The sequence below is a fragment of the Octopus bimaculoides genome, chromosome 16 (genome assembly GCF_046866305.1).
Source record: "Octopus bimaculoides isolate indiv1 chromosome 16, ASM4686630v1, whole genome shotgun sequence".
In the NCBI taxonomy this organism is placed as follows: Eukaryota; Metazoa; Mollusca; class Cephalopoda; order Octopoda; family Octopodidae; genus Octopus; species Octopus bimaculoides.
The window spans coordinates 26,791,956-26,818,563 of record NC_142943.1 but is presented as its reverse complement, the minus strand read 5'-3'; the positions used below and the strand labels follow the sequence as shown (position 1 = coordinate 26,818,563).

Sequence of the window (26,608 nt, the reverse complement as noted above, 5' to 3'; positions counted from 1 at the left end):
TGGATCTAGCGAACCGTGTTAGGGTTCTGTTATAGCGGGCATATGTTGTATTAGAATAAAAATCAAAATCAAAGTAGAACTCGTCTTTCAAGTCATTTAAATAATTTAATTAGGGTAAGGTAAATTTCAAGTCTTACAACTGTTTCTGGAATAACCCGAGTGGTAGGTTAGCATGTTCATGCACTGGGTATTCCATCATCAGTGACAAGTTATGAATGTTTTAGACGGGGAAAATTTACAGTTTACATGGAATAAAATCCACAGTTTATAAAGAATAAAATAGAAGAATAAAGGAGTAAAATAGAATAAAGAGTAAAAGTATTTAGAAGAACATAGGCCGAGGATATTGATGTTGGTCGGTACTTCCAGGACGGTTCAGGTTTTTGTGAAAATCCTCTGTAAATCCAGACAGAATTTTGGCAATATTCTGAATGATGTACTTATATTGTAAATGTATATATAGTGCGATAAAATACGATGGACATGAATGGGCTTTCTGAGTGGGTGTATGAGAGAGGAGAAAGTGAGAAAGAGAAATAGGAGAAAGGAATATAAAATAAGATAGTGGTAAAAGGGTGAAAGTATAAGAATAAAATATAAATATAAATAAAAGTAAGAATAACAAAAATAATAAAATAAAAGAAAATGGCGGATATATCATAAATGGGTTTTGTGAGTGAGTGTGTATGGGAGAGAGGAGAAAATGGATGAGAAGAAAGGCAATAAAAAAAATAAAGGTGATAGAAAGTGGCAGATAATTGACTTCATCTGCTACTACAAAATCAAGCCTTGCTTCTATTACTCTCTTCTTTTGAATTTTAAAGCCACACAATATTCTCTATTTGTTACTTTCTAGTACATTACAAGGTTCAGCTTCATACCATTTATCAGTACGTTCGAATCCTAGCTTTCTACATAACTCCCAGTAGATTACTCTCCCTGTCGTCTTCCTTTTTCTTTCTTTCTTTCTGCTTATTAAAAAACTGACAAAAGCTGATGATGTCATTCTATCAACGTATGGACGCTGGTTACTCACGTTCATAGTTTACGTTTGGTTTCTGAAATTTTGAATTTTCAATCACCTTTTGGTTTGAACTTGAGAAAGACAGACGTTCTGTCGAAATATTGTTCAAAAAATAAAACATCTAAAATCGCACTCTTCGTCTTGACTATTTACCTTCGTGAAGAGTTACGTCAATCCTTTTTAAAAATATATTATTATTATTATTATTATTATTATTATTATTATTATTATTATTATTATTATTATTATTATTTACTTTTAATTTGCATGTTTGTCACAATCACTCACCGAGAGACACCCAACATCCTACTTTGAGTGAAGGATAAGAGATGTTGCAGTGTGATGCGCAGGAGTGGTTGTGTGGTAAGTAGCTTGCTTACCAACCACATGGTTCCGGGTTCAGTTCCACTGCGTGTCACCTTGGGCAAGTGTCTTCTACTATAGCCTCGAGTCGACTAATGCCTTGCGAGTGGATTTGGCAGACGGAAACTGAAAGAAGCCCGTCGTATATATGTATATGTATATGTATGTATGTATGTATATATATATATATGTATATATATGTGTATATATATATATATATATATATATATATATATATATATATATATATACATGTCTGTGTGTGTGTGTGTTTGTCTCTTCCAACATCGCTTGACAACCGATACTGGTGTGTTTACATCCCCGTAACTTAGCGGTTCGGTGAAAAGAGACCGATAGAATAAGTACAAGCTTACAAATTCCTGGGGTCGATTTGCTCGACTAAAGGTAGTGCTCCAGCATGGCCGCAGTCAAATGATTGAAACAAGTAAAAGAGTAAAAGAGTAAAAGAAAGTAAAAGAGTAAGGGTATGTGGTAGGGGCGGTAGTGAAATATCTTCATGCAATACAACATGTAATAGCTACATTTAAATTGATAGGGTTTTTCTAATGATTTGTTCAGTACTTGTCAGCACAATCTTCTGGATTTCTCTGAGACATGGTTCTCCTGGGATATTATCTAGATGTTTCACATATCCCTTTCTTATCATACCTAGGGTACCTACAATAACAGCAGCAGTTCTCGCTTTAAGATGCCACATCTTTTATATTTCAATTTGCAGGTCCTTATATTTACTTCATTTTTAACGGTGGGAACACTTACATCTATTAGTCTACAAGTTTATTGTTCCCAGTCTTTAATAATTATGTCTATTCAATTAACATGGATCGTTCCGTGAGTGTTGACTGGGGAATCCCAGAATATAGTGAATTTTTAACCTTCAATGACTGGCTTGGGATGATGTTCATACCAGCAAACAGGAGTGCTGATTTTGTAGTGTTCACATATTTTCCAATGTAAATGCTATGCTACTCTATTGTACCAATTTTTGTATTCGCTTGGTCCGTTTGGTCTCAGCACAGGATATCCTGAGACGAGATTGCGCATTGTTTCATGTGTATCGCAGAATCTGCATTTGGGTCAGAACCGTTTTGAAGAACGTTAGCTTGGTATAATAATGATAATAATAATAATGATAATAATAATAATGATAATAATAATAATAATAATAATAATAATAATAATAATAATCATCATCATCATCACCATCACCATCACCATCACCATCACCATCATCATCATCATCATCATTATTATTATTATTATAAATTTTGTTTCCAAAATTTGTTAATTGCTTATTTTGTTACAAAATATTTATCCAAAGCACCACCTTAACATAGCTTGTTGTTTTCCGTTGTTAGTGGCATTTGGGGGGCTGTAATCTCAAAATAATTGATTCAAAAATTAATTTACATTCCGCGACCGCAAATAAGTTACTTTTGTATTTTTCCACCGACCAATCATTTCTCGGGCCCTAAACAACCCAGAAAGCGAGGGAGCTCGCCGCGAAGTTCATATCCAGATAATTTTGTTTTCTCTCTGTAAGGGATTTTCAAAGAGGGTTTAAAAGCTACCACCTGAAGTAAGACATTTTGCTCATGCGTGACCAGCATATCAAGTGAATAATGAAAGTAAATGAAGAGAAAAGTCAGTGAATTGTTTATGTTGATGAAAGCTACATCCACAAGAACTATTGTTGGCAGGGATATTCGTAGTACAACCCAAATGATGAGCAAGACCTTACAACTATTGCATACCACAAAAGACGATGATATTATTTCATTGATGTAATTATAAATGCTGATCGTAGTATTTCGGAAAATTAACTATCGGATGAACAACAAGCCGGATTACTGATGGATACGATTGATATCTTTGAAAGGGGAAAGAAGCAAACGAAGGATTACCATGGCGTGTTTGATCACGAATACATCGTAAAATGGTTGAGACAGTTATTACAGTCTTTGAAAGGGAGAAATGCATCCAATGCACTTATCGTGATGAACAATGCCAATTACTGTAAAAAAAAAACATCCGAAAATACGCCGAAAATGTGCGACCAGAAAGGAGCATTGCAAGAAGCGTGAGCAAAATATGGACGTAGTTTTCATGGCAACGACACGAAGCCTATGTTATAGGATAAAATGCATCCGTATAATGTGACTCCTGTTATTGCAAGAATGGCTCAAGATGAAGGGCATGAAATTATATTTTCACCACTTCATTACTCGGATTTGCAATCAGTTGCAACTATCTCGGATGCTGTAAAAGGAGAAGCTGGTGGGCAGTAGACAAACGACACGGCATTCAAAGATGTAGTTTAACGCTTGAAAGGTGCTTTTAATGACCTGAAAGCAAATACTGTTCAACGATTGATCGATAAAGCAAATAAGTATCAGAGAAGACTATGGGAACACATCAAGTCTATGAAAGATGTCAACGATGAAAATGGAGATGATTCAGATGAGGATATAAGTTGTAGTGGCTCCTCTGATGATGAGAAAAGCATTGCTGAGAACACTGATAATGATGATTAAATATACACCCGACTTTGCTGCTTTTTAACCTTATTTTTCTAGCAAACGGTCAACATATTGTATCAATTCATAATCATACCTTTGCCAGAATTGTGCTATCAAAACTCCTTGGTTCTAGGTCTATCATGCAAAAAAAAAGCGAAAAAATGTAGGTGAAGCCAGCCTTGTTGAAGGACATAGAAGAGGTGAGAGGTGTTTCTGATAGAGAGGTGCAAGACGTCGTAGTACCTTCCACCTACTACCTACAAATAGAAGTGGAGTCGAGCACAAGGCAGGTCCAGATTCCAGTGCATGAAATTTCCGTGACTTCAACTAATGGCGTCAGTAGTAAATTCAGTAATATTACAAACTACGAACTTGAATTCCCCGCAATTCAAGGGAACATGTCAATACAAAATAGCACATAGCAGTATCATCACTAAGAATACGACCACAACCGACTCCCCCACGACCACGACCACCACCACTACAATGCATAACCATAATATACGACAGCTATATCAAAAACGATGCATTCGCTGCAACATGGCGAAAAGTAAAACAGATTTTAGTATGGATCTGCTTCAGAAAGACGTGCCTAGCTGAGGCAGGTAAATTAGTAAAGGCTGGAGAGCGAAACCGGTAATTGCTATCCTCCAGAGATTTTGGCAGAGACAAAGAAAAGACAATGATGTACAAATGCATCTCCATAAACACGAAGGGACCAGAGGTGGAGAGCCTGGCGGACGTGGAAAGGGCACTGAAAGAAATAATGCCCGACATCCTGCATGTGTCACGAGAAAATCAGTTTGTAGTCATTTCGATGTTCTTTGATTCCAAAGCCCTGGCCGCCAAATATTCTGTGATTTCCTGTCGGAGTGAAATATATGTGCTCCATCCATTCTATTTAAGAAGGAAGATGGTGCGCATAAAGATTGAAGGAATACCAGTAAAGGTAACCCTGTGGTAGATTTTAGCGTTCATCGTTCTGGAAGGGATTCCTGACCTTCCAGGTCAGGAATCAGTGTGGAGGGTCTCCGCCACATTAAACCAGAAGCAAATCACAAGATCCTAGACCTCATTCGCCTTCCATGAGAAGTGTTATACAATACTATTGAGGGTAGAAGGCCACGGTACAACCTGCTTGGAGAGACAGGCCACTTGAGAGACATGAGAAACAGAAGACATGGAACCAGGGAAGTCCCTTACTGCCAACTCCAGGTCTCTAAAAGATTCAACAACCAAACCAACAACAACCAGCAACTAACACCACCATCCATCATCTCCCTAACTGAGATTCTTCTTTTTATAACATACTGCTCTTCCTGCCCAGAACAATTTCCTTTGTGATACATCCTTCATACATGAATATTCTTCTTTCCATTCATCCATACTTTCATAGATCACATCCCAACAACTTAGTAGTTTGACAAAAAGAGACTAATAGAAGATGTGCTTGGCTTAAAAATTAGTATTAGGGAAGATTTCTTCAACTACAACTTTCAAGGCCGTGCCCCAATATGTTCACGGTTCAAAAACTGAAAAAATAACAGGATAAAGATACACACACGCACGCACGCGAACACACACACACACACACACACACACACACACCGTGTGCACGAACGCACACACGCACGCACATACACATACACATATTCTTTTATTCTTTTACTTGTTTCAAGCATTTCACTGCGGTCATGCTGGAGCTCTGCCTCGACGCGTTTTAGTCGAAAAATTCGACCCCAGGACTTTTTTGAGACCCTAGTTATTATTCTAACAATTACATAGAGGTAAACAACCAACGCCGGTTGTCAAACAGTGGTGGGGAGAAAGACAGACCCAAAGACACACACATAGATAGATATATATGTACATATATATACGACGGGAACCTTTTCCGTCTATTAAATCCACTCACAGTGATTTGGTTAGCCCAACGCTATAGTAGAAGACATTTGCCCAAGGTGCCATACAGCGGAACTGAAACCTGAACAATGTAGCTAATAAGCAAGCTTCTTTATTTCATTTCATTTGATTAGCCATGAAGGCTGTGCATTGAGTAGCAGAAGCTAGGGCTAGGCAAAGACATTAATGAAAATATAGGATGACACAGATGAAAAATGAGAGGGGCGCCAGCGCCCACAGGCTGGCAGCCCCTCGAAAACATTGTTTCAATACAAATCATTTACAAAATCAGTTATGCAATAAAGATCAAATTCATTAAAAAAGTTAGTCATAACTAATCCGCCCCGCCACAACCCTTAAGCAAACGACTTGCTGCCTGCAGACAAGTCCGCATGGACAAGTCGGAGTCCGTGGTGAGGCAGATAAAATCCTCCATGTCAAAGGTGGCTATAATCCTTGACAGAATGCTAATAGTTACGACCTCCACAGCCACCTGCAGAGGCCATGTTGAATAGGTCGTGCAAGCCGAGAAAGATCTTTCCTGGCCGCACTCCCTGTCCAAAAAATTTTCTATCGTCCCTCCCTCGAGGTACAAGAGGACAAACTCCTCGAGAGAGAGAGGAGGGGCCTCACGCTGCTCTGTCAGCGGCAAAATTCCCGCTGACAGAGTCTCCCTCTCTGGTGGCACAAGTCCCACCGGAGGGTTCATGGGTTCGGTCGGCAGCACAGTAATGTCCACCGACCGTCTCCCATTTCTTTTTTTCATTTTCTTTTTTTTACAGGTTTCGGGGATTGGGGCCTCCCTCGGCACACCCGAGGGGTCCTCCTCCTCTCCCGAAACCTGCATTTCATCTGGTGAGCAACCGTTGTTGTTCCCCTTTCTTTTTCTTTTCGTGGAGGCTGCCGCCTCCACGACTTCCTCCATCTCCCCCGCCAATGGGGCGGGGTGGAGGGCACACTTTTTCTCCCCTGCTCCTGGGCCTCACCTTGGCCCCGAGGCAGTTGTTTTTAATATGGAGAGATTCGAGGCATAGGTGACACTTGGCGGGGGGGGGAGCGTCCCTCAAGCATCAGCGAGTACCTGGACCCGGCCATCTTCAAGAAGTCAGGGAATTTCCTCTCTGCTGCGGCTACCGGGGTCCATAGGATTAAATTTGCTTTAACCCCCTCCCAGTTCACCGCAGCAGTCAAATTAACATTTAAAAGCCTGGGCCCACTGTCCCCCAAGACCTACCGGATGGCATCAGCACTCCATCCGGCCTCGGTGCCTGGGGGAAGACCACATACCCAGGCCTTTACAATCTTCTTCCCGCAATAAGATGGGAGGAACAAAATTTCCTCCCCGCTGCAGGTGCTGACTGGCCACAATAGCAGCCTCTTCAGGGGAGTCAAACAGCAACCACACCGCCTGGTTATAAAGTACTTTCTACTTTGCCAAACAACATGCCAAACAACATGCCAGTTCTACCTTGCAAACAACATGCCAGTAAGAAGCATGCTTCTTACCACACAGCCACGCCTGCACCATACATACATACATACATACATACATACATACATACATACATACATACATACATGCGTACATGCGTGCGTACGTACGTACGTACATACAAATACCGATTTAGAATCCATACTACAGTATGACAATTACGGTGCTTCGTTCATTCACACTGTAGTTTCAATTCTAGTCATATGATCTATTCTCTAAAAGGAAAAATATATTAAGATTTGTGACGGTGTTTCGGAGCGCAGTTGTACCATAGCACAATGATATTACAGATTATCTTTGATTCCATTCCATAACTACTACAATTATATTAAACTTTAAATCTTTCAACAATTTAAAAATACTTTTTATAGTGGGTTGTCCAGCGAGTTCCTGCCGATTTTTAATCCTTCATGTTCCAACACATTAGAACATGTCAAATTTAACGAAACACATAATAAATATGCATTTCCGGTTAGCGCATACTTCAAGATATCTCTTGAGAAATAAAGTTTAAAATGACTTAATTCGTGTCAATTTTGCATCCCTATAAAATGGAATGTTATAAGGTGCATTTTGATGCTTTTCCACACCGCAAAGGCAAAAATGCCTCACAAACAACAAAAAAGATATGTACTGTGCACGATGAATGTGCTTTAGCTGACAGAACTGTACGGACGCGGTTCGCTAAGTTTAGAGTTGGTGATTGTAGCTTTATTGATGAAAAACGCTCAGTCAGACACCTTATATCAGATGATGACCAAATCAAGACATTGATGGAGAATCACCTGCATTACACAACACAGGAATTAGCAGAAACACTAAATTTATCAAAATCCACCATCCATCAGTACTTAGGGGTACTTGGGTACTCAAATCGCTCAGATGTTTGGGCACCACATGATCTAAATGAAAAAAACTCTTTTGGATCACATTTCTAGCTTTGATTTTCTGTATAAACACAGTAATAATACACCATTTTGAATTAAATTGTAACAGGTGATGAGAAATGGATAATTTACAACAATGTTCAGTGAAAAAGAACCTAAGGTGAGTGACACGAGCCACCTTTTGCCCTCTCAAAAGCAGGTCTTCATCCTAAGAAAGTCATGCTCTGCATCTGATGGGATTGGAAAGGAATCCTGTACTATAAACTTCTGCCAAGTAACATTCAATTAATACTAAGACGCACTGCTCGCCACTGGACGATTTAAAGAAAACTGTCCAGAACTGGCGAACAGGAAATGTGTTGTTTTCCTTCAGGATAATGCCAGACCTCACGTTTCTTGGTGACCCGTCAAAAATTGTTACAGCTTAGCTGTGATGTGTTACCCCCCCCCCCCCCAGCTATATTCACCAGACATTGCTCCTTCGGATTTCTATTTATTCAAGTCTTTGCAAAATAATCTCAATAATCTTAATTCTTTGGTGGTGGTGGGACATAAAAAAACCCATCTTAATGACTTCTTTGCCAAGAAACCGCCGAAATTCTGGGAAGACGGAATCTTAAAGGTGAAAGAAAAATGGAGAAAAGTTGTGAAACAAAATGGTTCATGTTTAGTTGAATAAATATTTAATGGCAAAATTTTGTTTTGTCTTTTAATTTCCCTTAAAAATCGGTATGAACTTTCCGGACAATCCATAAGCGCAGTCACCAGGGGAAAGTGAAGAACGGTAAACCAGTATTCTTCCAAGAACAATATCGTGTAGTTTTTCAATGAAGTTTTCACTTTCTTACATGAAGACAAAAATAGTAGAAAATAACTCCTAAAGAAGAAAAGGTGACGATTCTATAAGGAAGAATATTATTGTTTCAAAGACTATTCAGTATTTCCTAAGAGAACTTTACACCATCCAAGAAACAAGTGTTTTAGAAAAAACTGAAATGAAGAGAAATCATGTATTTTACAGATTTCTTTAACCTCTCAGCAATCTTTAGTTTAAAATAACCAGGGAATATCCATGGATACAGCTGGTGATTTATATTAACCTTCTGAGAATCTTGCCGTTTGCTTTTGAGGTGTTTTAATCCAAATTTCCAACTAACTTTTCTTTATGTTGTAATAGTCTCTTTCTGTATTTTCTTTATTATTACTAGCAGAAAATGCACCCTCCAGGCCGTTTTCTGCTGAAATATGTGTTGCGCATATTGATTCATATATACATATAGCTATGATAAATTAACTATAGAGTAAGTTAACAATATGCACATGAATTAAACAAAGATTGTTATCGTTTATTCGGTGATCAGTAAAATAACCCATGATACATTTAATGATAATGAAAACTTGAAAAGTGTTGAGACTGTCAAAGAAAATGTTCATCAATCTTCACTTGAGTGAATTTGAAAATAGATGCTCTGGTGGGATTTAATGAATTACTGTTACCAATATGAAGAGTTGAGCTTTGCTATATTGTTGTTATATTATATTCACTTATAAACTTCTTAAGTTTTTCTCGTCTCCCTTTCCTAGTAATTAAAAAGAAACTTAAATACATTTCAATTAAAAGAGAGTAATGAATGTTTCACATTGCTGTAGAATTTCTTTGTAGATACAATTGTCAGCAAAGAGATCTTTTTCAGTTATCTGGGTAAATATTTTTATATTTTCTTTTCTTGACGCTCTTGATAATGCAGCATACGTCTGACCATGTACGAAGAATAGTGTTGGTAGATATGCACCTATCTTTTCAAATGTCTGCCCTTGTGCTTTGTTGCATGTAAGGGCAAAAGCTGGTTTGACAGGAAATTGCTTCCGAGTAAAGAAGAAAGGGAACTCAAGCTCTTGAGATATGTGAGTTATCCTTGAGATAAGCAGCATTGGACCCCAAAGTCACTTCAACTTCAGTCACATAGTGCGTACCATTGCAATGTCCGTTTAGAGGATCCATATTTCTTAGAAGCAGGATGTAAATGTATTTCTTCAGTTTAGGAATGTGTGTTGGGAAGACTGATGGCGTACGTTTGTCGAGTGGATATTGCAGTTCATTATCTACAGTATAAGAGCTTTGGGGACTCTTTTATCACTAGGGAACTTGTTGAACATGAATTTATTGACCTGTCTATTGCTTTATTTGCTGGAGTGATAATGGCTCTATTTGCAAACCATAGTAGATTTGATTAGTTTCCTTGAAGATTTGTATATACAAAAAATTCACAATTCCTCTGTCAAATGAACTTTGTCTCGAATATTGTGATCTGTCTGAATTTTATGATTTTCATCATCATCATCATTATCATCGTTTAAAACGAACGCTAAACGATGATGATGAGGATGTTGAGGAGGATGATGGTGACGACGACGATCAGGATGATGAAAATTACACAATCCGGACAGATCACCATATTCAAGACAAATTTCATACATACACCCATTCACACATACCTCACATACCTCCCATACATCTAACACACACACCTCCCACACACCTTACATATATACCGCCCACACACATGACAAACATACATGCGCGCCCTCACATACACATATAGACAAACGCACATATATACACAAACACACACGCACAGTGGTAGAGACGCACACCTTACACAACCCTATACACACACAGACACACACACACACCCATATATACGTGCACGCCTACATACACGTACATACACAGCCGTATACACTTGCACACACACACACAGGAGTGCACACACAAAATGACACACATACCTGGCACACATCCTTACGCTCTCACACACATACGCATGCACACACACATAAACACACACATACACATACACACACCTCTCACATACACAAACACACACATACACGTACACACATACACATATACACACATGCACACACGCACACGCACAGATATTCACCTCTCTTTTTCACTCTCCTGTCTTAGAAAGAACTTTTCCCCCACCACCTCCTCTTCCGGTCCTTTCACAATGTAACCTCGTGGGCATCAGTGCCATTTTCCTCTTCCTCCGTTTTTTCCATTCTCCGAACTTTCCGTCTTTCCGACGAAGGGCTCCGCCCGAAACGTCATACTCACTCTCTTTCCTTTCCCGAGCGTCCAATAACACTATCCGTATCACGTCCTCACTTTGTTGTTTTTTTGTTATTGTTTTTTGTGTTTTTTTTAACTTATATATATATATATATATATATATATATATATATATATATATATGTATGTATGTATGTATGTATGTATGTATGTATTGAGAAAAAAGACCGCCAGAATTTTGGAAAAAAAATCATTTTATTTTTTCATTATTATTAACGCTTTCGTTCATTTCTCGGACTTGTCAAGTAGAATTTTCTATTTGACAAGTTCAAGAAATGAACGAAAGCGTTAATAATAATCAAGAAATAAAAAGATTTTTTCCAAAATTCTGGCGGCCATTTTTCTCAATATTCAATATCTGTAAATCACACCTAACACTCTATAAATAAATTTTGAAAAATTAGACATAGGAACACGAGCCATGCTGCGTGTTGGCTCGTGCTTCATATGTTGTCTGGTCATTTCTGCTGACGATAGTCCGACCTTGTAAGATATAATCTTTATCTTACTAAAATTGACTTGAAACCATGGTACAGAATATAGATTGGTAAAAGTTTTTATTTTTCATTTCCTTTCGAAATTATCCCAAATTTTTGTGGTATGTAGTCTTTTGCTGCTATTTCTAGCGAGTAGATGTCCTATTATAGGCATCTCTGCATTTTAAATGAATAATACATAGTCTATTGACTGTTTTTTTACTCTCGCTGGACCACTGGTGGTAAATAAAATTTCTAAAATTTTTTTGCTACCCTATAATTTATTAATATATATATATATATATATATATATATATATATATATATATATGACGGGCGTCTTTCAGTTTCCGTCTACCAAATCCACTCACAAGACTTTGGTCGGCCCGATAGCAGAAGACAGTTGCCCAAGGTGCCATGCAGTGGGACTGCACCATGTGGTAGGTGAGCAAGCTACTTTATTTCATTAGATTGGCCATTAAGGCCTTACAAAGAGGGGACAAACAAGGACAGACAAACGTAAAGTAACTGCGGGCTGGGCACGGACATTAAGTAGATGAGGATGATAACAAAAGGTGAATAAAAATGAGAGAGGCACCGACGCCCACCGATCGATAACCCCTCGAAAACATTGTTCAATACAAATCCAATAAAAGTCAAAAATTCAATGGCAGTTCAATAAAAGTTCTTTTAAAGATCTAATCTTCCTCATCCGGGCCTCCAAGCAATTGTCCCGTCGCCATCAGGAGATCTCGCAGTGGCACGCCCGAACGAAAGTAAATAAAATCCTCTTTTTGACAGGTCTTTTCAACCTCCATGACTTAACTATGATTTAAGACCTCCGCAGCCACCTGTGGAGGCCAACGTGGATGGTCTATACATTCCCAGTCGTAACGCTCACGGTCAAATAGATCATCCAGACACTTTTCAACGGGCCCTCCCTTAAGGTAACAGAAGATATACTCCGTTTCCTCATCATCGGAAGGGGCCGCAACCTGCTCTGTCGATGGCACAAATCCCACTGACAGAGCCTCCCGATCCGGTGGCACACTTCCCAACGGAAGGGCAACGGGTTCGGTCGGTGGCACGTCCGCCGACCGTCTCCCGTTTCTCTTTTTTTTTTTTTTTCTTTTTACCGGTTGCAGGGTCGAGGCATCTTTCGGCACACCCGAGGTGTCCTCCTTTCCCGCAATCTCTATTTCTCCTGGTGAGCAACCACCGTTGCTCGCCTTCCTCTTTCTATTCGTGGAGGCCACCGCCTCCACGACTTCCTCCCTCTCCCCCTCCAATGGTGGAGCGGAGGACTCATTCTCTTTTTTCCTCTGCTCCGGGGCCTTACCTCAGCCCTTGGGACAGTTCTTTTTCAAATGGCCGGATTCAAGGCACTTGTGACATTTAGGAAGGCATCCCTCCAAAATCACTGGATACCTTGCCTGAGCCGTCCTTAAAAAGTCTGGAAACACCAAACTCGCAGTCGACTGGGACCAAAGCGTCAACACCGCTTTTGACCCCTCCCAGTCAATTGCTGGCAAAATTTTTACATTGAGGAGGTTGGTTCCGGTGCCGCCCAGACCCCGGCGGAAAGAATCCTCTATCCACTCGGGCTTTATTCCAGGCGGCCACCCGCAGACCCAAGCCCTCGTTACTTTTTGTCCACAATATGTGGGCAGAAACAAAATTTCTTTGCCCTCAATGGGCCCACTCGCAAATTTGCGCGCTTCACTCGGGGAGTCAAAAAGCAACCACACGGTTGCATATTTGACTCCCCTTGAAATATATTTAAAGTTGGCATTAACATTCGTAAGTTCCTTTACAATAATAGTTTGAGGAAAGACAGTGACGCTATCCAACACCTTTGAGTAGGTCCGGAGCGTCACTGTTCTTTCTTCCATTTCTTTCAACCACTGCTTGGGTGTGCACAGTTCCCACTCCAAGACAGTGTTGCCTTTTTTTGCCATGCTTGCAAAAAAAAGGTTCAAATGTTCAACAAAAAAGTTCAGAAAATAGTTCACAAAGAAGTTCAACAAAAAAGTTCACAAAAAACAAACTAAATACAAAAGAACAGAAGACAGAGCAGAGAAAAGGAAAGAAGGAAGACAGTTTAAGTCAAGGCAACACAATTCCGGCCACCAGCAATATTTATAGGTATTCCAATAAAGGTATTCCAATAAAGATACTCCAAAATAAAAGTATTCCGGTAAAGGTATTCCAATAAAGGTAATCCAGGGCCACAGCAGCAAAATTTTCACAAGTTTTTCGGAGGCGAGATACGCCCACAAAAACAACAATTCTCGCACAGTGAGACACAAAAAGTTTTCTTCACTCAAAGCTGCTTTTTTTTTTGGCTCAAAGTCAAAACAAAAATTTTCGCTACTGTGGGCAAGCGAACCCGCCTCCCACAAACAGCAAATACAAAATTTGTTCGTACAACGAACACACGAAAAACTCGCCAAGGAAAGCGAAGATGCCACACCGCTGGACAACAATTTACTAAAAAATAAATAGAAGCAATAAATTGCTGCCCAGCTGAGCAACAAAAACGACTTACCTCGGCGAATTCTTCAGGTTTTCCTTCTTTAGACAGGGCCGAAACCCATGTTTATTTTCGTTCATAGCAAGTAGCCAGTCTGACGTACATGCGCAGTGAGAAAATCGGAAGTAAGCAAGCTACTTACCACACAACCACTCGTCCACCCATGAATATATACATATGGCTCACTGACTGCGGACCCCACATGGATAAGTGAAGTTCTCAGTGCACAATTCAAGAGTGTCTTCATTTCTCCTTTGAGTCACATGCAGATAAAGAACCCAGCTGATTTCACTCAGCAGAAAAAGACTGCATCCATTACCTACATTGACATTGAAGAGGAAGATGTAATAGCTGCCATAAACAAAATGAGCTCAAATTCGGCAACTGGCCCCGATGGTTTCCCAGCTGTCCTCTTAAAGTCGTGTAAACAAGAATTAGCGGGACCACTCCGGATACTCTTCCAGAGTTTCCTTGCAAGTGGGAAACTTCCCAAAAAGTTGAAGGAAGGCACCATATGTCCTATCCATAAAGGTGGGAGCAGAGCAGAGCCTGGGAACTACAGGCCCATCTCTCTGACTTCACATATTAGCAAAGTCATGGAACGAATTGTCAGAAGGAGATTGATTGCGTTCCTAGAAGAAAATGACTTGCTGAATGAGACCCAGCATGGTTTCCGTCCAGGTAGAAGCTGCCTCACGCAGCTCTTGCAGCATTATGACTGGGTCCTGAAGCAGAAACTTGACCATTCAAATGTTGATGTGATTTATCTCGACTTTGCAAAAGCCTTTGACAAAGTTGATCATGGCTTGATATGTCACAAGCTGCGAAACCTTGGCATATCTGGTAAATTAGGAGAATGGCTGCATGACTTCCTGAATGGTAGAAGTCAGATAGTTGCAACCAATGGAGAACTATCTAGGGAAACGCAAATATTGAGCGGTGTTCCGCAAGGAACTGTACTGGGGCCACTACTGTTCATAGTGGCCCTTCTGGACATGCCCATGGTCACTCGGAGAGCCACTGTCACTAGATACGCTAATGACACAAAACTATCTCAGGCAATAAAGAATCCTGATGATATTATAAGCCTGCAGAATGACCTAAATGCAATATACAAGTGGGTAGAGCGAAATAATATGCAGTTCAATGCAAAAAAATTTCAAGTACAGCGCTACAAGGCCACAAGTGCCTCCCAACTGGCATACACAGGACTTGGAGGTACTGCAATCCCAGAACCACAAACAGTAAGAGACCTGGGCATCAACATGTGTAGTGATGCATAATTTCACATGCACATTGTCAAGTTGACAGCAAAGTGCAGACAACTGGCAGGGTGGATACTGAGGACATTCCGAACAAGGGATCAAAAAAAAAAATCATGTTGACTCTATAGAAGACATTTGTTCTGAGCCGCCTAGATTATTGGTTTCAGTTGTGATCACCACACAGTGTTAAGCGGACAGCAGAACTCGAGGCAATTCAGCGTCACTATACAAAAAAGATCGCCACAGTCCAACAAATGAACTACAGGGAGCGACTGAAGGCACTAGGTCTCTACTCCCTGGAGCGCAGACGGTAGAGATATGTAATAATATACATATAGAAAATACTGGAAGGACTGGTGCCAAACTTTGGCATCAAGTACTACAACAATGCCCACACAGGTCGCCACTGCATGGTACCAAAGGTACCGTCCACTGCATCTCACATAAGAACAAGGTACTGCAACAGCCTCGGTTTCAGGGGACCTCAGCTCTTTAATGCCCTGCTAAAACATTTGAGGGACCTGCAAGAAATGGATATACAGGTCTTCAAGACAAAACTCGACGCTTTCCTCTCCACGATACCAGACGAACCAATGGCTCGAAATGAGACACAGTTTAGGGCAGCGATGTCAAATTCTCTTATACACCAGATGTACCATCAAAACTCTTGATTGGACTATATCAGGTGGAGGAGAAGAGCCATGCAAGGAACGTGAAGAGAGCACAGCATAAAGACGGAAAGTCACGGTGGTGCTCCAGCATGACCACAGCCACTTGGCTGAAACCCATACATAAATAAATAAATAAATATATATATATACGTACATACATATATGTACATATATGTAGATATTTATATGTACATATATATGTATAAATACATATATATATATATATATATACGTACATATATATAAATACAAACATATGCATATATACATATATATATATATATATATATATATATATATATATACCTATATATACATATATATAAATATATATATATATATATATATATATATATATATATATATATATATATATATATATATATATATATATACATATAAATACAAAATGGGACAAGAACACAAACATCCAGACAGGTTGTTGAAACAAAAAAGGGGCAACAAAACATTCAGATAGACGATACAAAGAAAACAAGACTTTCTTTCCTCAGCCGAGTTCCAGATTATCTTTGCAATTTTGGCTGGTTATACTCGAGATTGCTCCAATCTGGCCAGCCCCAAGGAAAAACTAAGCTAAGAGCATTAGATTCCTTAGAAGAAAGCAGCGAATGTATACGAAAATAAGGACGGTAAAAAATAGAGAATGTTACACAAATACGAAGAACAAGACAGGTGTCTTTCGACTAAGGACGAATTGAATATATACATATATATCTGTATATATGTGTATATATACACATAGACATACATATATATACATACATATATACATACACACACACACACACATATATATATACACACACACACACACATATATATATACACACGCACACACACACACACATATATATATACACACACACACACACACATATATATACACACACACACACACACACACACACACACATATATATATATATATATATATATATATATATATATATATATATATATATATATATATATATATATATATATATACATACATATATATATATATATATGTATATATATATATATATATATATATATATATATATATATAAATATATACATATATGCATGCATATTTTTTAAGGGTTTCACCGGACGCTGAGGCCATGCTGGTGCACCGACTTTACGGTATCCGGGAATTTTTCCAGTACTGCTTCTGGTGAAGTAGCAAGCTGGACGTTGTCGCTCTTCTTTGTGCCTGCTGCCGCGATGTGTTCATCTGGTATTACAGATATAAAATACTGTCTAGACGTTTTTTGAAGACTTCCATTCTACACCTCGCAGATTCATAATATTCTGTGGTAGGGCATTAAAAAGTTATCCCTAGCTATTACAACATTGGGTTCGTATCCTCGATGGAGAAGATGGGACCTTTGGTACTGTGCAGTGCTGTCCAGTTCGGTGATTGTTAGTGAGTGCGAGTTAGAGAGAAAGAGAAAATAGACATAGACTAAAAGAGAGGAACTATTACAGAGGGTGAGAGAGAATATATCTAAGCAAGAGAAACAAAGAATGAGAAAAAGAGAAAGAAGGGAGAAATAAACAGAGAGAGAGAGAGGGAGAGAAAAGAGAAAGAATCGATTGAAACCTGCAGAAGTAAAAGCGGAGAATCGGTTGAAAGCTGCAGTTTTTAGAGAAAAACTTGTGTAAAACCCCTTTTTACCCCAGTTTCTCGATTTACGCAGGAGCTCTGGGCAAAATGTTACAGTGATGCCTATCCTTGGCACAAGGAATGTGTGTGTAAAATTTGATGAAAATCAGTTGAAAACTGTAGAAATGCATTAACACGTCCTTTGTTTTATATATATCTAGACTAGCAAATGTTGTTTTGGTGGTATTTTTTTTCACCAAATAATTGAACAACCAAGAAGGTTTATGGGTAGCACGGCAATCTATATTTCCGATTATTCTAGGAACGGAAAATCAGATTGAAGGCTGATTATTGTGGCGGCTGTTGCATTTTAATGATCATACAACATATAAGTTTGAAAGCGATGCAAAGTAGAGCTACTGAAGTGTTTTGGGAGTAGATTACGGATAATGACTACAAAATATAGTTGTTTTACATGAAAGCGAAATATCTTGTCAGAAGAGCGACATAAATGGTATAATGAAATTGAAGGAAGACGTTGAAGCTGCCTCTCTGCAAGTTTTTTTTGCCACAGCAAAAGGAGCTATTTTTCGGAGATATAAGCTAAGAAAAGCCCCTTTATTCTGTCTTCCTCCATAGCCTGCGCATAAACTAACAGTGAATGATGCACAAAGTTAAATTGGTATGGAGCTTTCTGAAAGAAGCGTATAGCTTTCGCTAGTGGAAGCAAAACTCTTATTTGAAGGTTGATATTTTAGAATGAATCATATGTGATTGTTTTAAAGAAGGCTAGATTGACAATGCTAAAACGTATTTGAAACAATGGACAACTTTCGAAATATCATAATGGATGGGTAAATAAGAATCCTTAAAATGAAACAACGCACTGGTAGGTAAACAAAGGCATCGAGAAGTAGAAGAGAGAGAAGGGAACATTACCTTTAAAGTAACTCAGAATAGGTAAAAGTAAGATTGCCAAAGTTTAAATATGGAGATTAAGTTTGTTTGGTATTGGATATTCATCGCGTACAGTGTTCCTAGTCAATTTAATCGCCGTGGCTGGTGGACAGTCGAAATAAATAAAAAGACAAAATCCCTTCATCTTTATAAAAAGATTAAAGGAAAACTCGACATATAAAAAAACATGTTAATTTACGCTGGAACTTTCGGAAAAAATTTTAGTGCATGACCATCCTCGGGACATAAGTAATGCATGTGTATAGTTGGGTGAAAATCGGTTGCGAATTATGGAATGTATGCGTTCAATGTTCCTTGTCAATTTAATCACCGTCGCTGGTGGACATAGGATATAAATAGACAAAATCCTTTCACTTTTATAAAACGATTAGTAAAGTGTGGAAGACCCTACATAGAAAGAACTATGTCCATTTATGCGGCAGCTTTGGGCAAAATGTTATAGTGCATGACAATCCCTGGGAGATAAGTAATATGTGTATAAAGTTTGGTGAAAATCGGTTGAAAATTGTGGAAATGTATGCATTTGTCATTACACACACATACTGCTATTTCTTTATAATAGGTAAGGAAACTAAGGCCGAGTAGAATAAAAGGTTTTTCCCAGATACAATGAATTGAACTAATTGAACTAATTTTCTATCCGTCAGGTGTCAGACACCTTATTCACGCAGCTAGTTTTGCTTTTACAATTCAAGTAAAGCAGAAAAGAATACGCACATGAAAGTCTCTAACCTTGACTATGTTACTTCGCTTATCACAAAATTAGCATTTTATCATAAATTATATGGATCATTTCTTGATTCCTTGCTGTAATCTGATACTTTAATGTTCTACCTCAATAATTAATATCAAAATTTCAAGCACCAACAGCATAATATTATAAATCAATACGTAATGTTAATACGGAGAAAGGGTAAGATTAGAACATCTTTTTAAAGAATAGAAAAAGAATTTAACAAAAATGTATCTTGTTACTCACTCTGGTTTTCATGTCTTTTACACAGTTTTGTGGTACAATACCAATACTATGACAGTTACTCTTAGATGTCTTGTCAGTTATAGCTTCTTCAACACATTTCTCAACTCCAGTATGTAAATCTTCACTTATGATCCAGACATCTGCGAAACAAGTGATCAATAATCATATTCAAATATTGGTTTCTTATTCTAAAATTATACTAGAGTTTTGCAGAAAATACTTTATGGCATTTAATAATATTCCTTCAAATAGTGACTTGAGATCACACAAAAGGCTGGAATTTTCTCTTTTTCCATATAATCTTACAGAAATATGACCAGTCGTTAACTGGGGTCGATTTAACTATTGATACATTTCTCATTATGGAAGCAAAATACGATGTATTGAATCAATCCAAAATCTACTGTTATCAATGTTTTAATCAATCCTTAAGACAGATAGAATAAAATACAACGCTGGCAAAATTGGAATTTGTTACGAAACGAAATAAAAGAATAAATGCTACAATACATTTAGTCCAGCTTTTTCCAGTCGCATCATCTACTCCCAGCATATTTTATGTATTCCATATTGCTAACTGGAAATGTGTTGTGCGTTAGAGAAAGAGTTGTCTTAGAAAAAGTGTGACATAGTTTCACTTATTGGCTCAAGTCTAGTAATATTCTGGAATAACAGATGAAGGCTACTCTTTCCTTTTCCCAATGCTTCACATAATCTCTACGTGGTCACTTGACCTTTACAAGGAGCAATTATCATATCTTCTACCATACACATAGACAAGGTAAGATATAATCTTAAACCAATTAATTTAGTGAATCTATACACTTCTTGTGTCAGTGTTTCTAGATGCTTATTAACTATAGCAGCAGGTATGGCAATGGTACCAATATTGTTGTTGTCATCCTCCTCATCAACTCAATAGTCTTATTATTATTTTCAGTGCATAACCAAGTATTGCTGTTTGAGTCTTAGACATCGGTATTGTTCATTGCTTTTTCGCTGAGGGTATTCTTTGTAATCACTGAGACATGTGTCGGACTCACAATCATGAGGTAGTGGGTTCGATTCCGAAACCGGGATATATGTTTTCTTCTTGAGTAAGACACATTATTTCGCGTTGCTCCAGTTCACCCGGCTGTAGAAATGAGTTGCGACGTCACGATATTTATTTTCATCCCTTTACATTATGAATATATTTCAGGATATATTTGGATAGTTTCTTCATTTCTTTCAGATATATTGATATATTGTCAATCTTTAAAATTACTTTTTCCTTAAAGAAACATAGCTAAAACTGATGGCTTTGACAATAATCCCTGCGTTATTTTCATTAATCTTCGTGTGGTAAATCAGCATGGTCCTTCTGTCTTTTTGTACCACCTTTTGACTGTGTATATTCTTTAATGCTGGCATAGCCTTCATTGTATGAAACCTGCAGAATATTCATCCGACAAGAATGGTAGACTGTCACATATGTAATTGAGGAAATTGAAAACTTTTCTGTTACTTAAATTATCGATGTAATTAATCATTTCTTGTCAAGGTTTCTAAAATCTAAAAACAAGCATGAAAAATAATTCCAATATAATCACCTAATTGTAACATTTGTTTAATAAAGACAACGCAAATGGGAGTGGATAATACATTTTAAAAAGCAACAAAAAATCAACAACAAAAAAATTTGATCATATGAGATTTCATTGGCAAAACATATTCCACCCAGTAAACAAATCGCAGACTGTTAAAATATATCTAGAAATATTGGAGGGAATGTACAGATGCTTATTATAAATATTAACAATATGACTGAGGGGAAATACCTCTATGAAGTAACTTGCACACTGAAAACAAATGCAGTAGGATCCAATATGTAATATAGGGAGTCGAAAACCTTTGATTAATATTATCCAACAATAAGCCGAAAAAAACTCCGTTACATGCATATCATGTTCTAAATAAAAAGCAAGATAAATCGAATATAGAGACAATGCACAGATAATGCTTTTCCTCTTTTTAAAAGTTTTTCAAGCAATATTCAAAGAGAGATGGAAGAGTGCAAGGGGGGACTTTATACTTAAGTAAGCCTGTCAAAGGGACGATCAACTCTGGACTACTGAAAAGTAGATGAGAGTAGCGTGAATGATGCCAGTGAATGGGTCTGCCCTGAGAATACGCCTCTAATTGGAGATAAGGAAAGAAATAGAAGCCCCTGCCACAAAAGTCAGGATGCCCATGGTTTTTATAATGTGTTTCCATGAGCAGCCCTTGAACGTCTCCTGACTGTTGAGGATTATACGTTGTTAAATTTATTTCGTTTTCTTCCCATTATGCTAAACCTGTTTACACATAAGACTCTCACAACGCAGTCATACACATGCAGAAATTCTTTGCTTTGTAATGTACTGTCCATAATGTTTTTCGTAATGCAAACACTTTGTGATCAATAAAGAAATTATTATCCTCATCACCATCAGTATTATTAATGAGTAAGAGAACAGTGCATGCCATCAAAGTGACATTGCGGTACAAAAATATGAAACCCAGTATACCCAACATGACTACCCAACTAAAAAGGTTACACTAGGAATATGTATCACAACCATATGTACGCCACAAGGTGATCTCATAACAAGATAAACACCTGGGGTCCAGTTGGAATTTTTTTGAGGTCGAGTATCTCGACCCATTCAAAAGGATCCTGAACAAGGTTTGTTTAAGGATGTTTAATGAAACATTATTGTTGTTGTTGTTGTTGTTGTTGCTGTTGCTGTTGTTGTTATTGTTATTAAATAAAACTTTATACCTTTGTCTCTTGTTGCTTTAACCAAGCCACGTCCAAGAGCTTCTTTAGTAAATTGATTCAACTGGAAGTCTTCTTTTCCTCCAATCACAGAAATAAGTAAACTTGGCAATGAGGATATACACCATCGATGCATTAACAAGTGAATTATAATTTCCATAGGGGTGTGGTGATTCCTGTAATCAATCTACATGTGAGAAGAAAAATGTATTTAATTAATGTAACTTAATGTTGAATCAATGAAATAAAAACATTCAAACACTGGCAGCTTTGTGAATAAATTATATTGTGATGATTTATTGTTTGTATTCATAATATTGGAGAATTATGGTATTAGACATCAAATATTTGAGATGATATGGGTCTGTCCAGTCACAGATGAAATCAGGAAAATTCGAGCAGCAATTTCAAGGATTATCAGATATAAATGTTATTGTAATAATCATTTATTATGATACGTTTATTATCTTGTTATATATGTTCAATATTGTAACAGATATGAATATTCCCCTCATACGTAAAGTTTAGTCATGCTTGGTTGCTTCAAGCTCTTGCTTGAAGTGGTTGAGATCCTCCCAGGTAAGTGGTTACAGAGACATCACCATGCAGAGAACCGACCAGGTCCACTAGTGCTCTCTATCGCTGGTGGTCCCATACCAGCTCCTCAGCATTCTCCACGGTGACATCAAGATTCTAGAGGTATTCCCCAATGATGTCCAGCCGTACGGTGCAGGGCCTGCCATGAAGCCTCTCCTTGTCCTTGGCTTCAGCATCGAACGAGAGTAAAGCCCATGTAGGATGATCTAGCAGGAGATGGAGAACATGTCCGTATCAGTGTATGCGACAGAGAGCTGTGAAGTGAGAAGTGTGTGTGTGTGTGGGGGGGGGGGCTGATGCATGCGCGCGCGCAATTATCCGTTGGAAATATGATGGTACCACCTGATGTTCTCAAATGTTTTGCTATTGAAGCCTCCGACCTTCTTTGCCAGGGTCTTCGAGAGGGTCCAGGTTTCTGCTCGCTAGAGGAGAATGCCAAGGGCCGATGCGTTGTAGACGCAGAGTTTCGTCTTCTGAGAGACAGAGCAGTGGCTCCAAAGAGGTTTCACTGTTGATTACTGTGGAACCCAGGTAGATGAGGGAGCTGACAGATTCCACGACGTTGGGGCCAGTATGGAGAGGGGGAAGTTCCAGGCCACCTCAAACATGCAACAGCTTCGTTTTCGCCAAACCTATTTGAAAGCAAAGCTTGGCTGATTTTTCTCGTAATACGGTGAGTACGTCTCCTGAGCTGGTCCATTAATTTACTGAATACGGTGGTATCATCTGCATACACAAGATTGATAAGGTGGTAGTTCTAGAAGTCACACCAAAGGCTCGCTCACAGACCTTGATAATCGGTAACACAGTTAAAGTATTCAAGGGTGACCACACAGCCTCGTCTGACCTTATTGCTGATGCGAAACCAGTCAGAATCCTTGCTGTTCGCCCAGATGCAGCTCTTGGCACTGCTACAGAGCTGCTGGAACAGAGTTGTGATCTTGGGAGAGGCACCGACGAGCTCGAGAATTTTCCACAAGAATGCATAATCGAGCGTGTTTAAAGCCGCCTGGTGATCGATAAAGGCGATGTAGAAACTCCTGAAATCTTTCAATAATGAGACGAAGGGCAAAACTATGATCTGTGATAGTTCGATTCTGAATGAACCCGGCTTGTTGTGGGTTGCGTCTACTTCTAATGGCATGAAGAGCACGACTGAGAAATATGTTGGTGAAGAGCTTGCTCGGGATAGGGAGGAGGAGGATGTCCCTGTGGTCACTGCAGACGAGTTTGTTGCCCTTTAACTTCTAGAAGAGGAGAATGGGTTCAGTCATTTAGGAGCTGCTCTGACACTCATAATTGTTTGATGATGCAAGTGTATCACTGTGTCATGTTTTCTCCGCCCAGCTTCAATATCTCCGCAGTGATAGAGCAGATTCCAAGGCTTTTGGAGATATTGAGCGTCTTTAGGGCTGCAATGACTTCTTTGAGGGAGACAGGATCGAGTCTACAAGTGTTGTTGGTTGCGTCTGTGACTGCAGTGACGGTTAGGCTGGGATCAATGGGGACAGGCAGGTGATGAAGAAGAAGGCTGAAATGCTCCTTCCAGAGTTCGGGACAAGCCTTCTCCGTGGTGATGCCTTTGCTATTGGTACCCCTCACCGGGGCTCTCTTAAACTGGGGACCGTCACGGGCTCTGTGGTGCAAGTTGAATACCTGACTGATTGTTGTTCTTTGCTGCTGCATGCAGGCGCTCAGTTTTTTTCCACCCAGAACTTCACCCGGTCGTCTGAGATGGCATTGTTGCATATCCGTTTGAGCCGGTGATACACCTTCATGTTACAACAAAGGCAAACCTTCCAGTGCAGTTTATTATCTCATGCGCTCACAGTAAAATCCAGTGCCGCTTAGGAAGAGGCCTTGAACTTACCAGGATGTTACATGCATACTTGTTAACACTTGATCTGAAGATCTCCCAGTTACCAGTCACATTCTCAACCAGGACACTGAAGTGATTGGTGTTAGAGTACACAAATTTGGAGGTGATATTGGGATCACGGAGACAGGATGAGTTAGGGCGTAGCTGATATTTGGTGGCAGGGTCGTAACCAGCAATAGATGGTCAGTTTTACTGAGTTGAGCACCTCTGTAGACCCGGCAGTTAGTAACAAATGACCTCCAGTGGTGGAAGATGATGATATGGTCAATCGACTTCTGGGTGTAACCGTCCGGACTGTACAAATTCCAGTGATGGGTAAGTTTTCGGGGAAACATGTGTCTGCAATATAAAGATTGTTGTAACGGCATCGGAACAGAGGCGATTACCATTGTCATTGGTGACTGGGTTGGCAAAAGTTGTACCAATAGGTTGAGTCTGGAGTCGGTCGGTCGAAAAGAGTGGAGAGCAAATTATCACTCACAGGGTCCCATTCACTGAGTAACTTGCGGACATGCTTGGGAATGGTAAGTGCCACGCTGTAGAGGTTCGTTGGGTTTTCAGGATCGCTCCAGATAATGTAGTGATCACCTCCATTGAAATTATCATTGCCAGGCCAGTGTGTCACGCTGAGACCGCCAAGGTGATATTGTAGCAGAATAGCTCTTGGGACAGTAGAGTGTCTGACCTGGGACGATGGAGTGACAGGAAATTCCATGTAGCAATACATATTCTGTAGTATAAGTTGATTTCTCGTTGGTCGGGAACATGCATGTCCTCCACAGAATAATCAGATGATGGTAGTGAGATCTTAGAAATGAGCCGATTCGCTGTGGGCCGCCGTTAAACTGGAACCTCCCCGGAAGACTTGCCAGACTAATACAGCACTACCAGGAGCGAAGCTCCAGACGGTTATGCTCTCTCAGACATAAGGAACACACAAAGTCCCTCGCCACAAGTGAATTTAGTGAATTTAGTCATGAATATAAAATTTAGAATTAATAATTTCTCGAGACAATTATTTTCTACATAATACTCTGTTATTCTATTCTATATTGTAATATTTATTCCAATAATTCTGCAACAAGAGAATCAAATTCTTATATTGATGAGGTATACAGTTAAGAATAATTAGAATTCAGTTTAGATCAACATATTCATTACATCATTACAATAAAATAGACTACTGTCGAAGTGGTAGATACAAAACATAAGTACATGCATGCGTGTGTGCTTGCATGTACATACATACATACATACATACATCATGGTGACCGTTATGGTCAGAACGATACTCGGGACGTGTGTAATTCCTGATCATATGAAGGCAACATAGCAAATATTGGAAAAGTTAAGCTACAGAGTGCGGTAAGATCACTCAGGATTAATTCTTCGTATGTGTTTTGAATATTACATAATGTTGCATTTCTATATAAATGATACATCTTAACACAACTTGTAAACACAGCCCTTT

At 38.9% G+C, this 26,608-nt stretch overlaps 1 protein-coding gene across 8 annotated transcripts in view; it reads right to left on the bottom strand.

The window, feature by feature from the left end:
* The window catches only part of LOC106871768 (uncharacterized), a 1,221,261-nt gene that overhangs the window by 857,169 nt on the left and 337,484 nt on the right, over positions 1–26,608 (bottom strand). For all 8 annotated transcript variants that reach the window (XR_016244689.1, XR_016244690.1, XM_089364843.1 and 5 more), the window contains exons 23-24: positions 22,665–22,848; positions 19,862–20,001 (exon numbers count right to left, since the gene is read on the bottom strand). Coding sequence is in view for 6 of the 8 variants with exons in the window: in XM_089364843.1 (XP_089220969.1) it covers positions 19,862–20,001; positions 22,665–22,848 (324 nt within the window). In the remaining 2 variants the exon portion in view is untranslated. The remainder of the gene's footprint in view (positions 1–19,861; positions 20,002–22,664; positions 22,849–26,608) is intronic.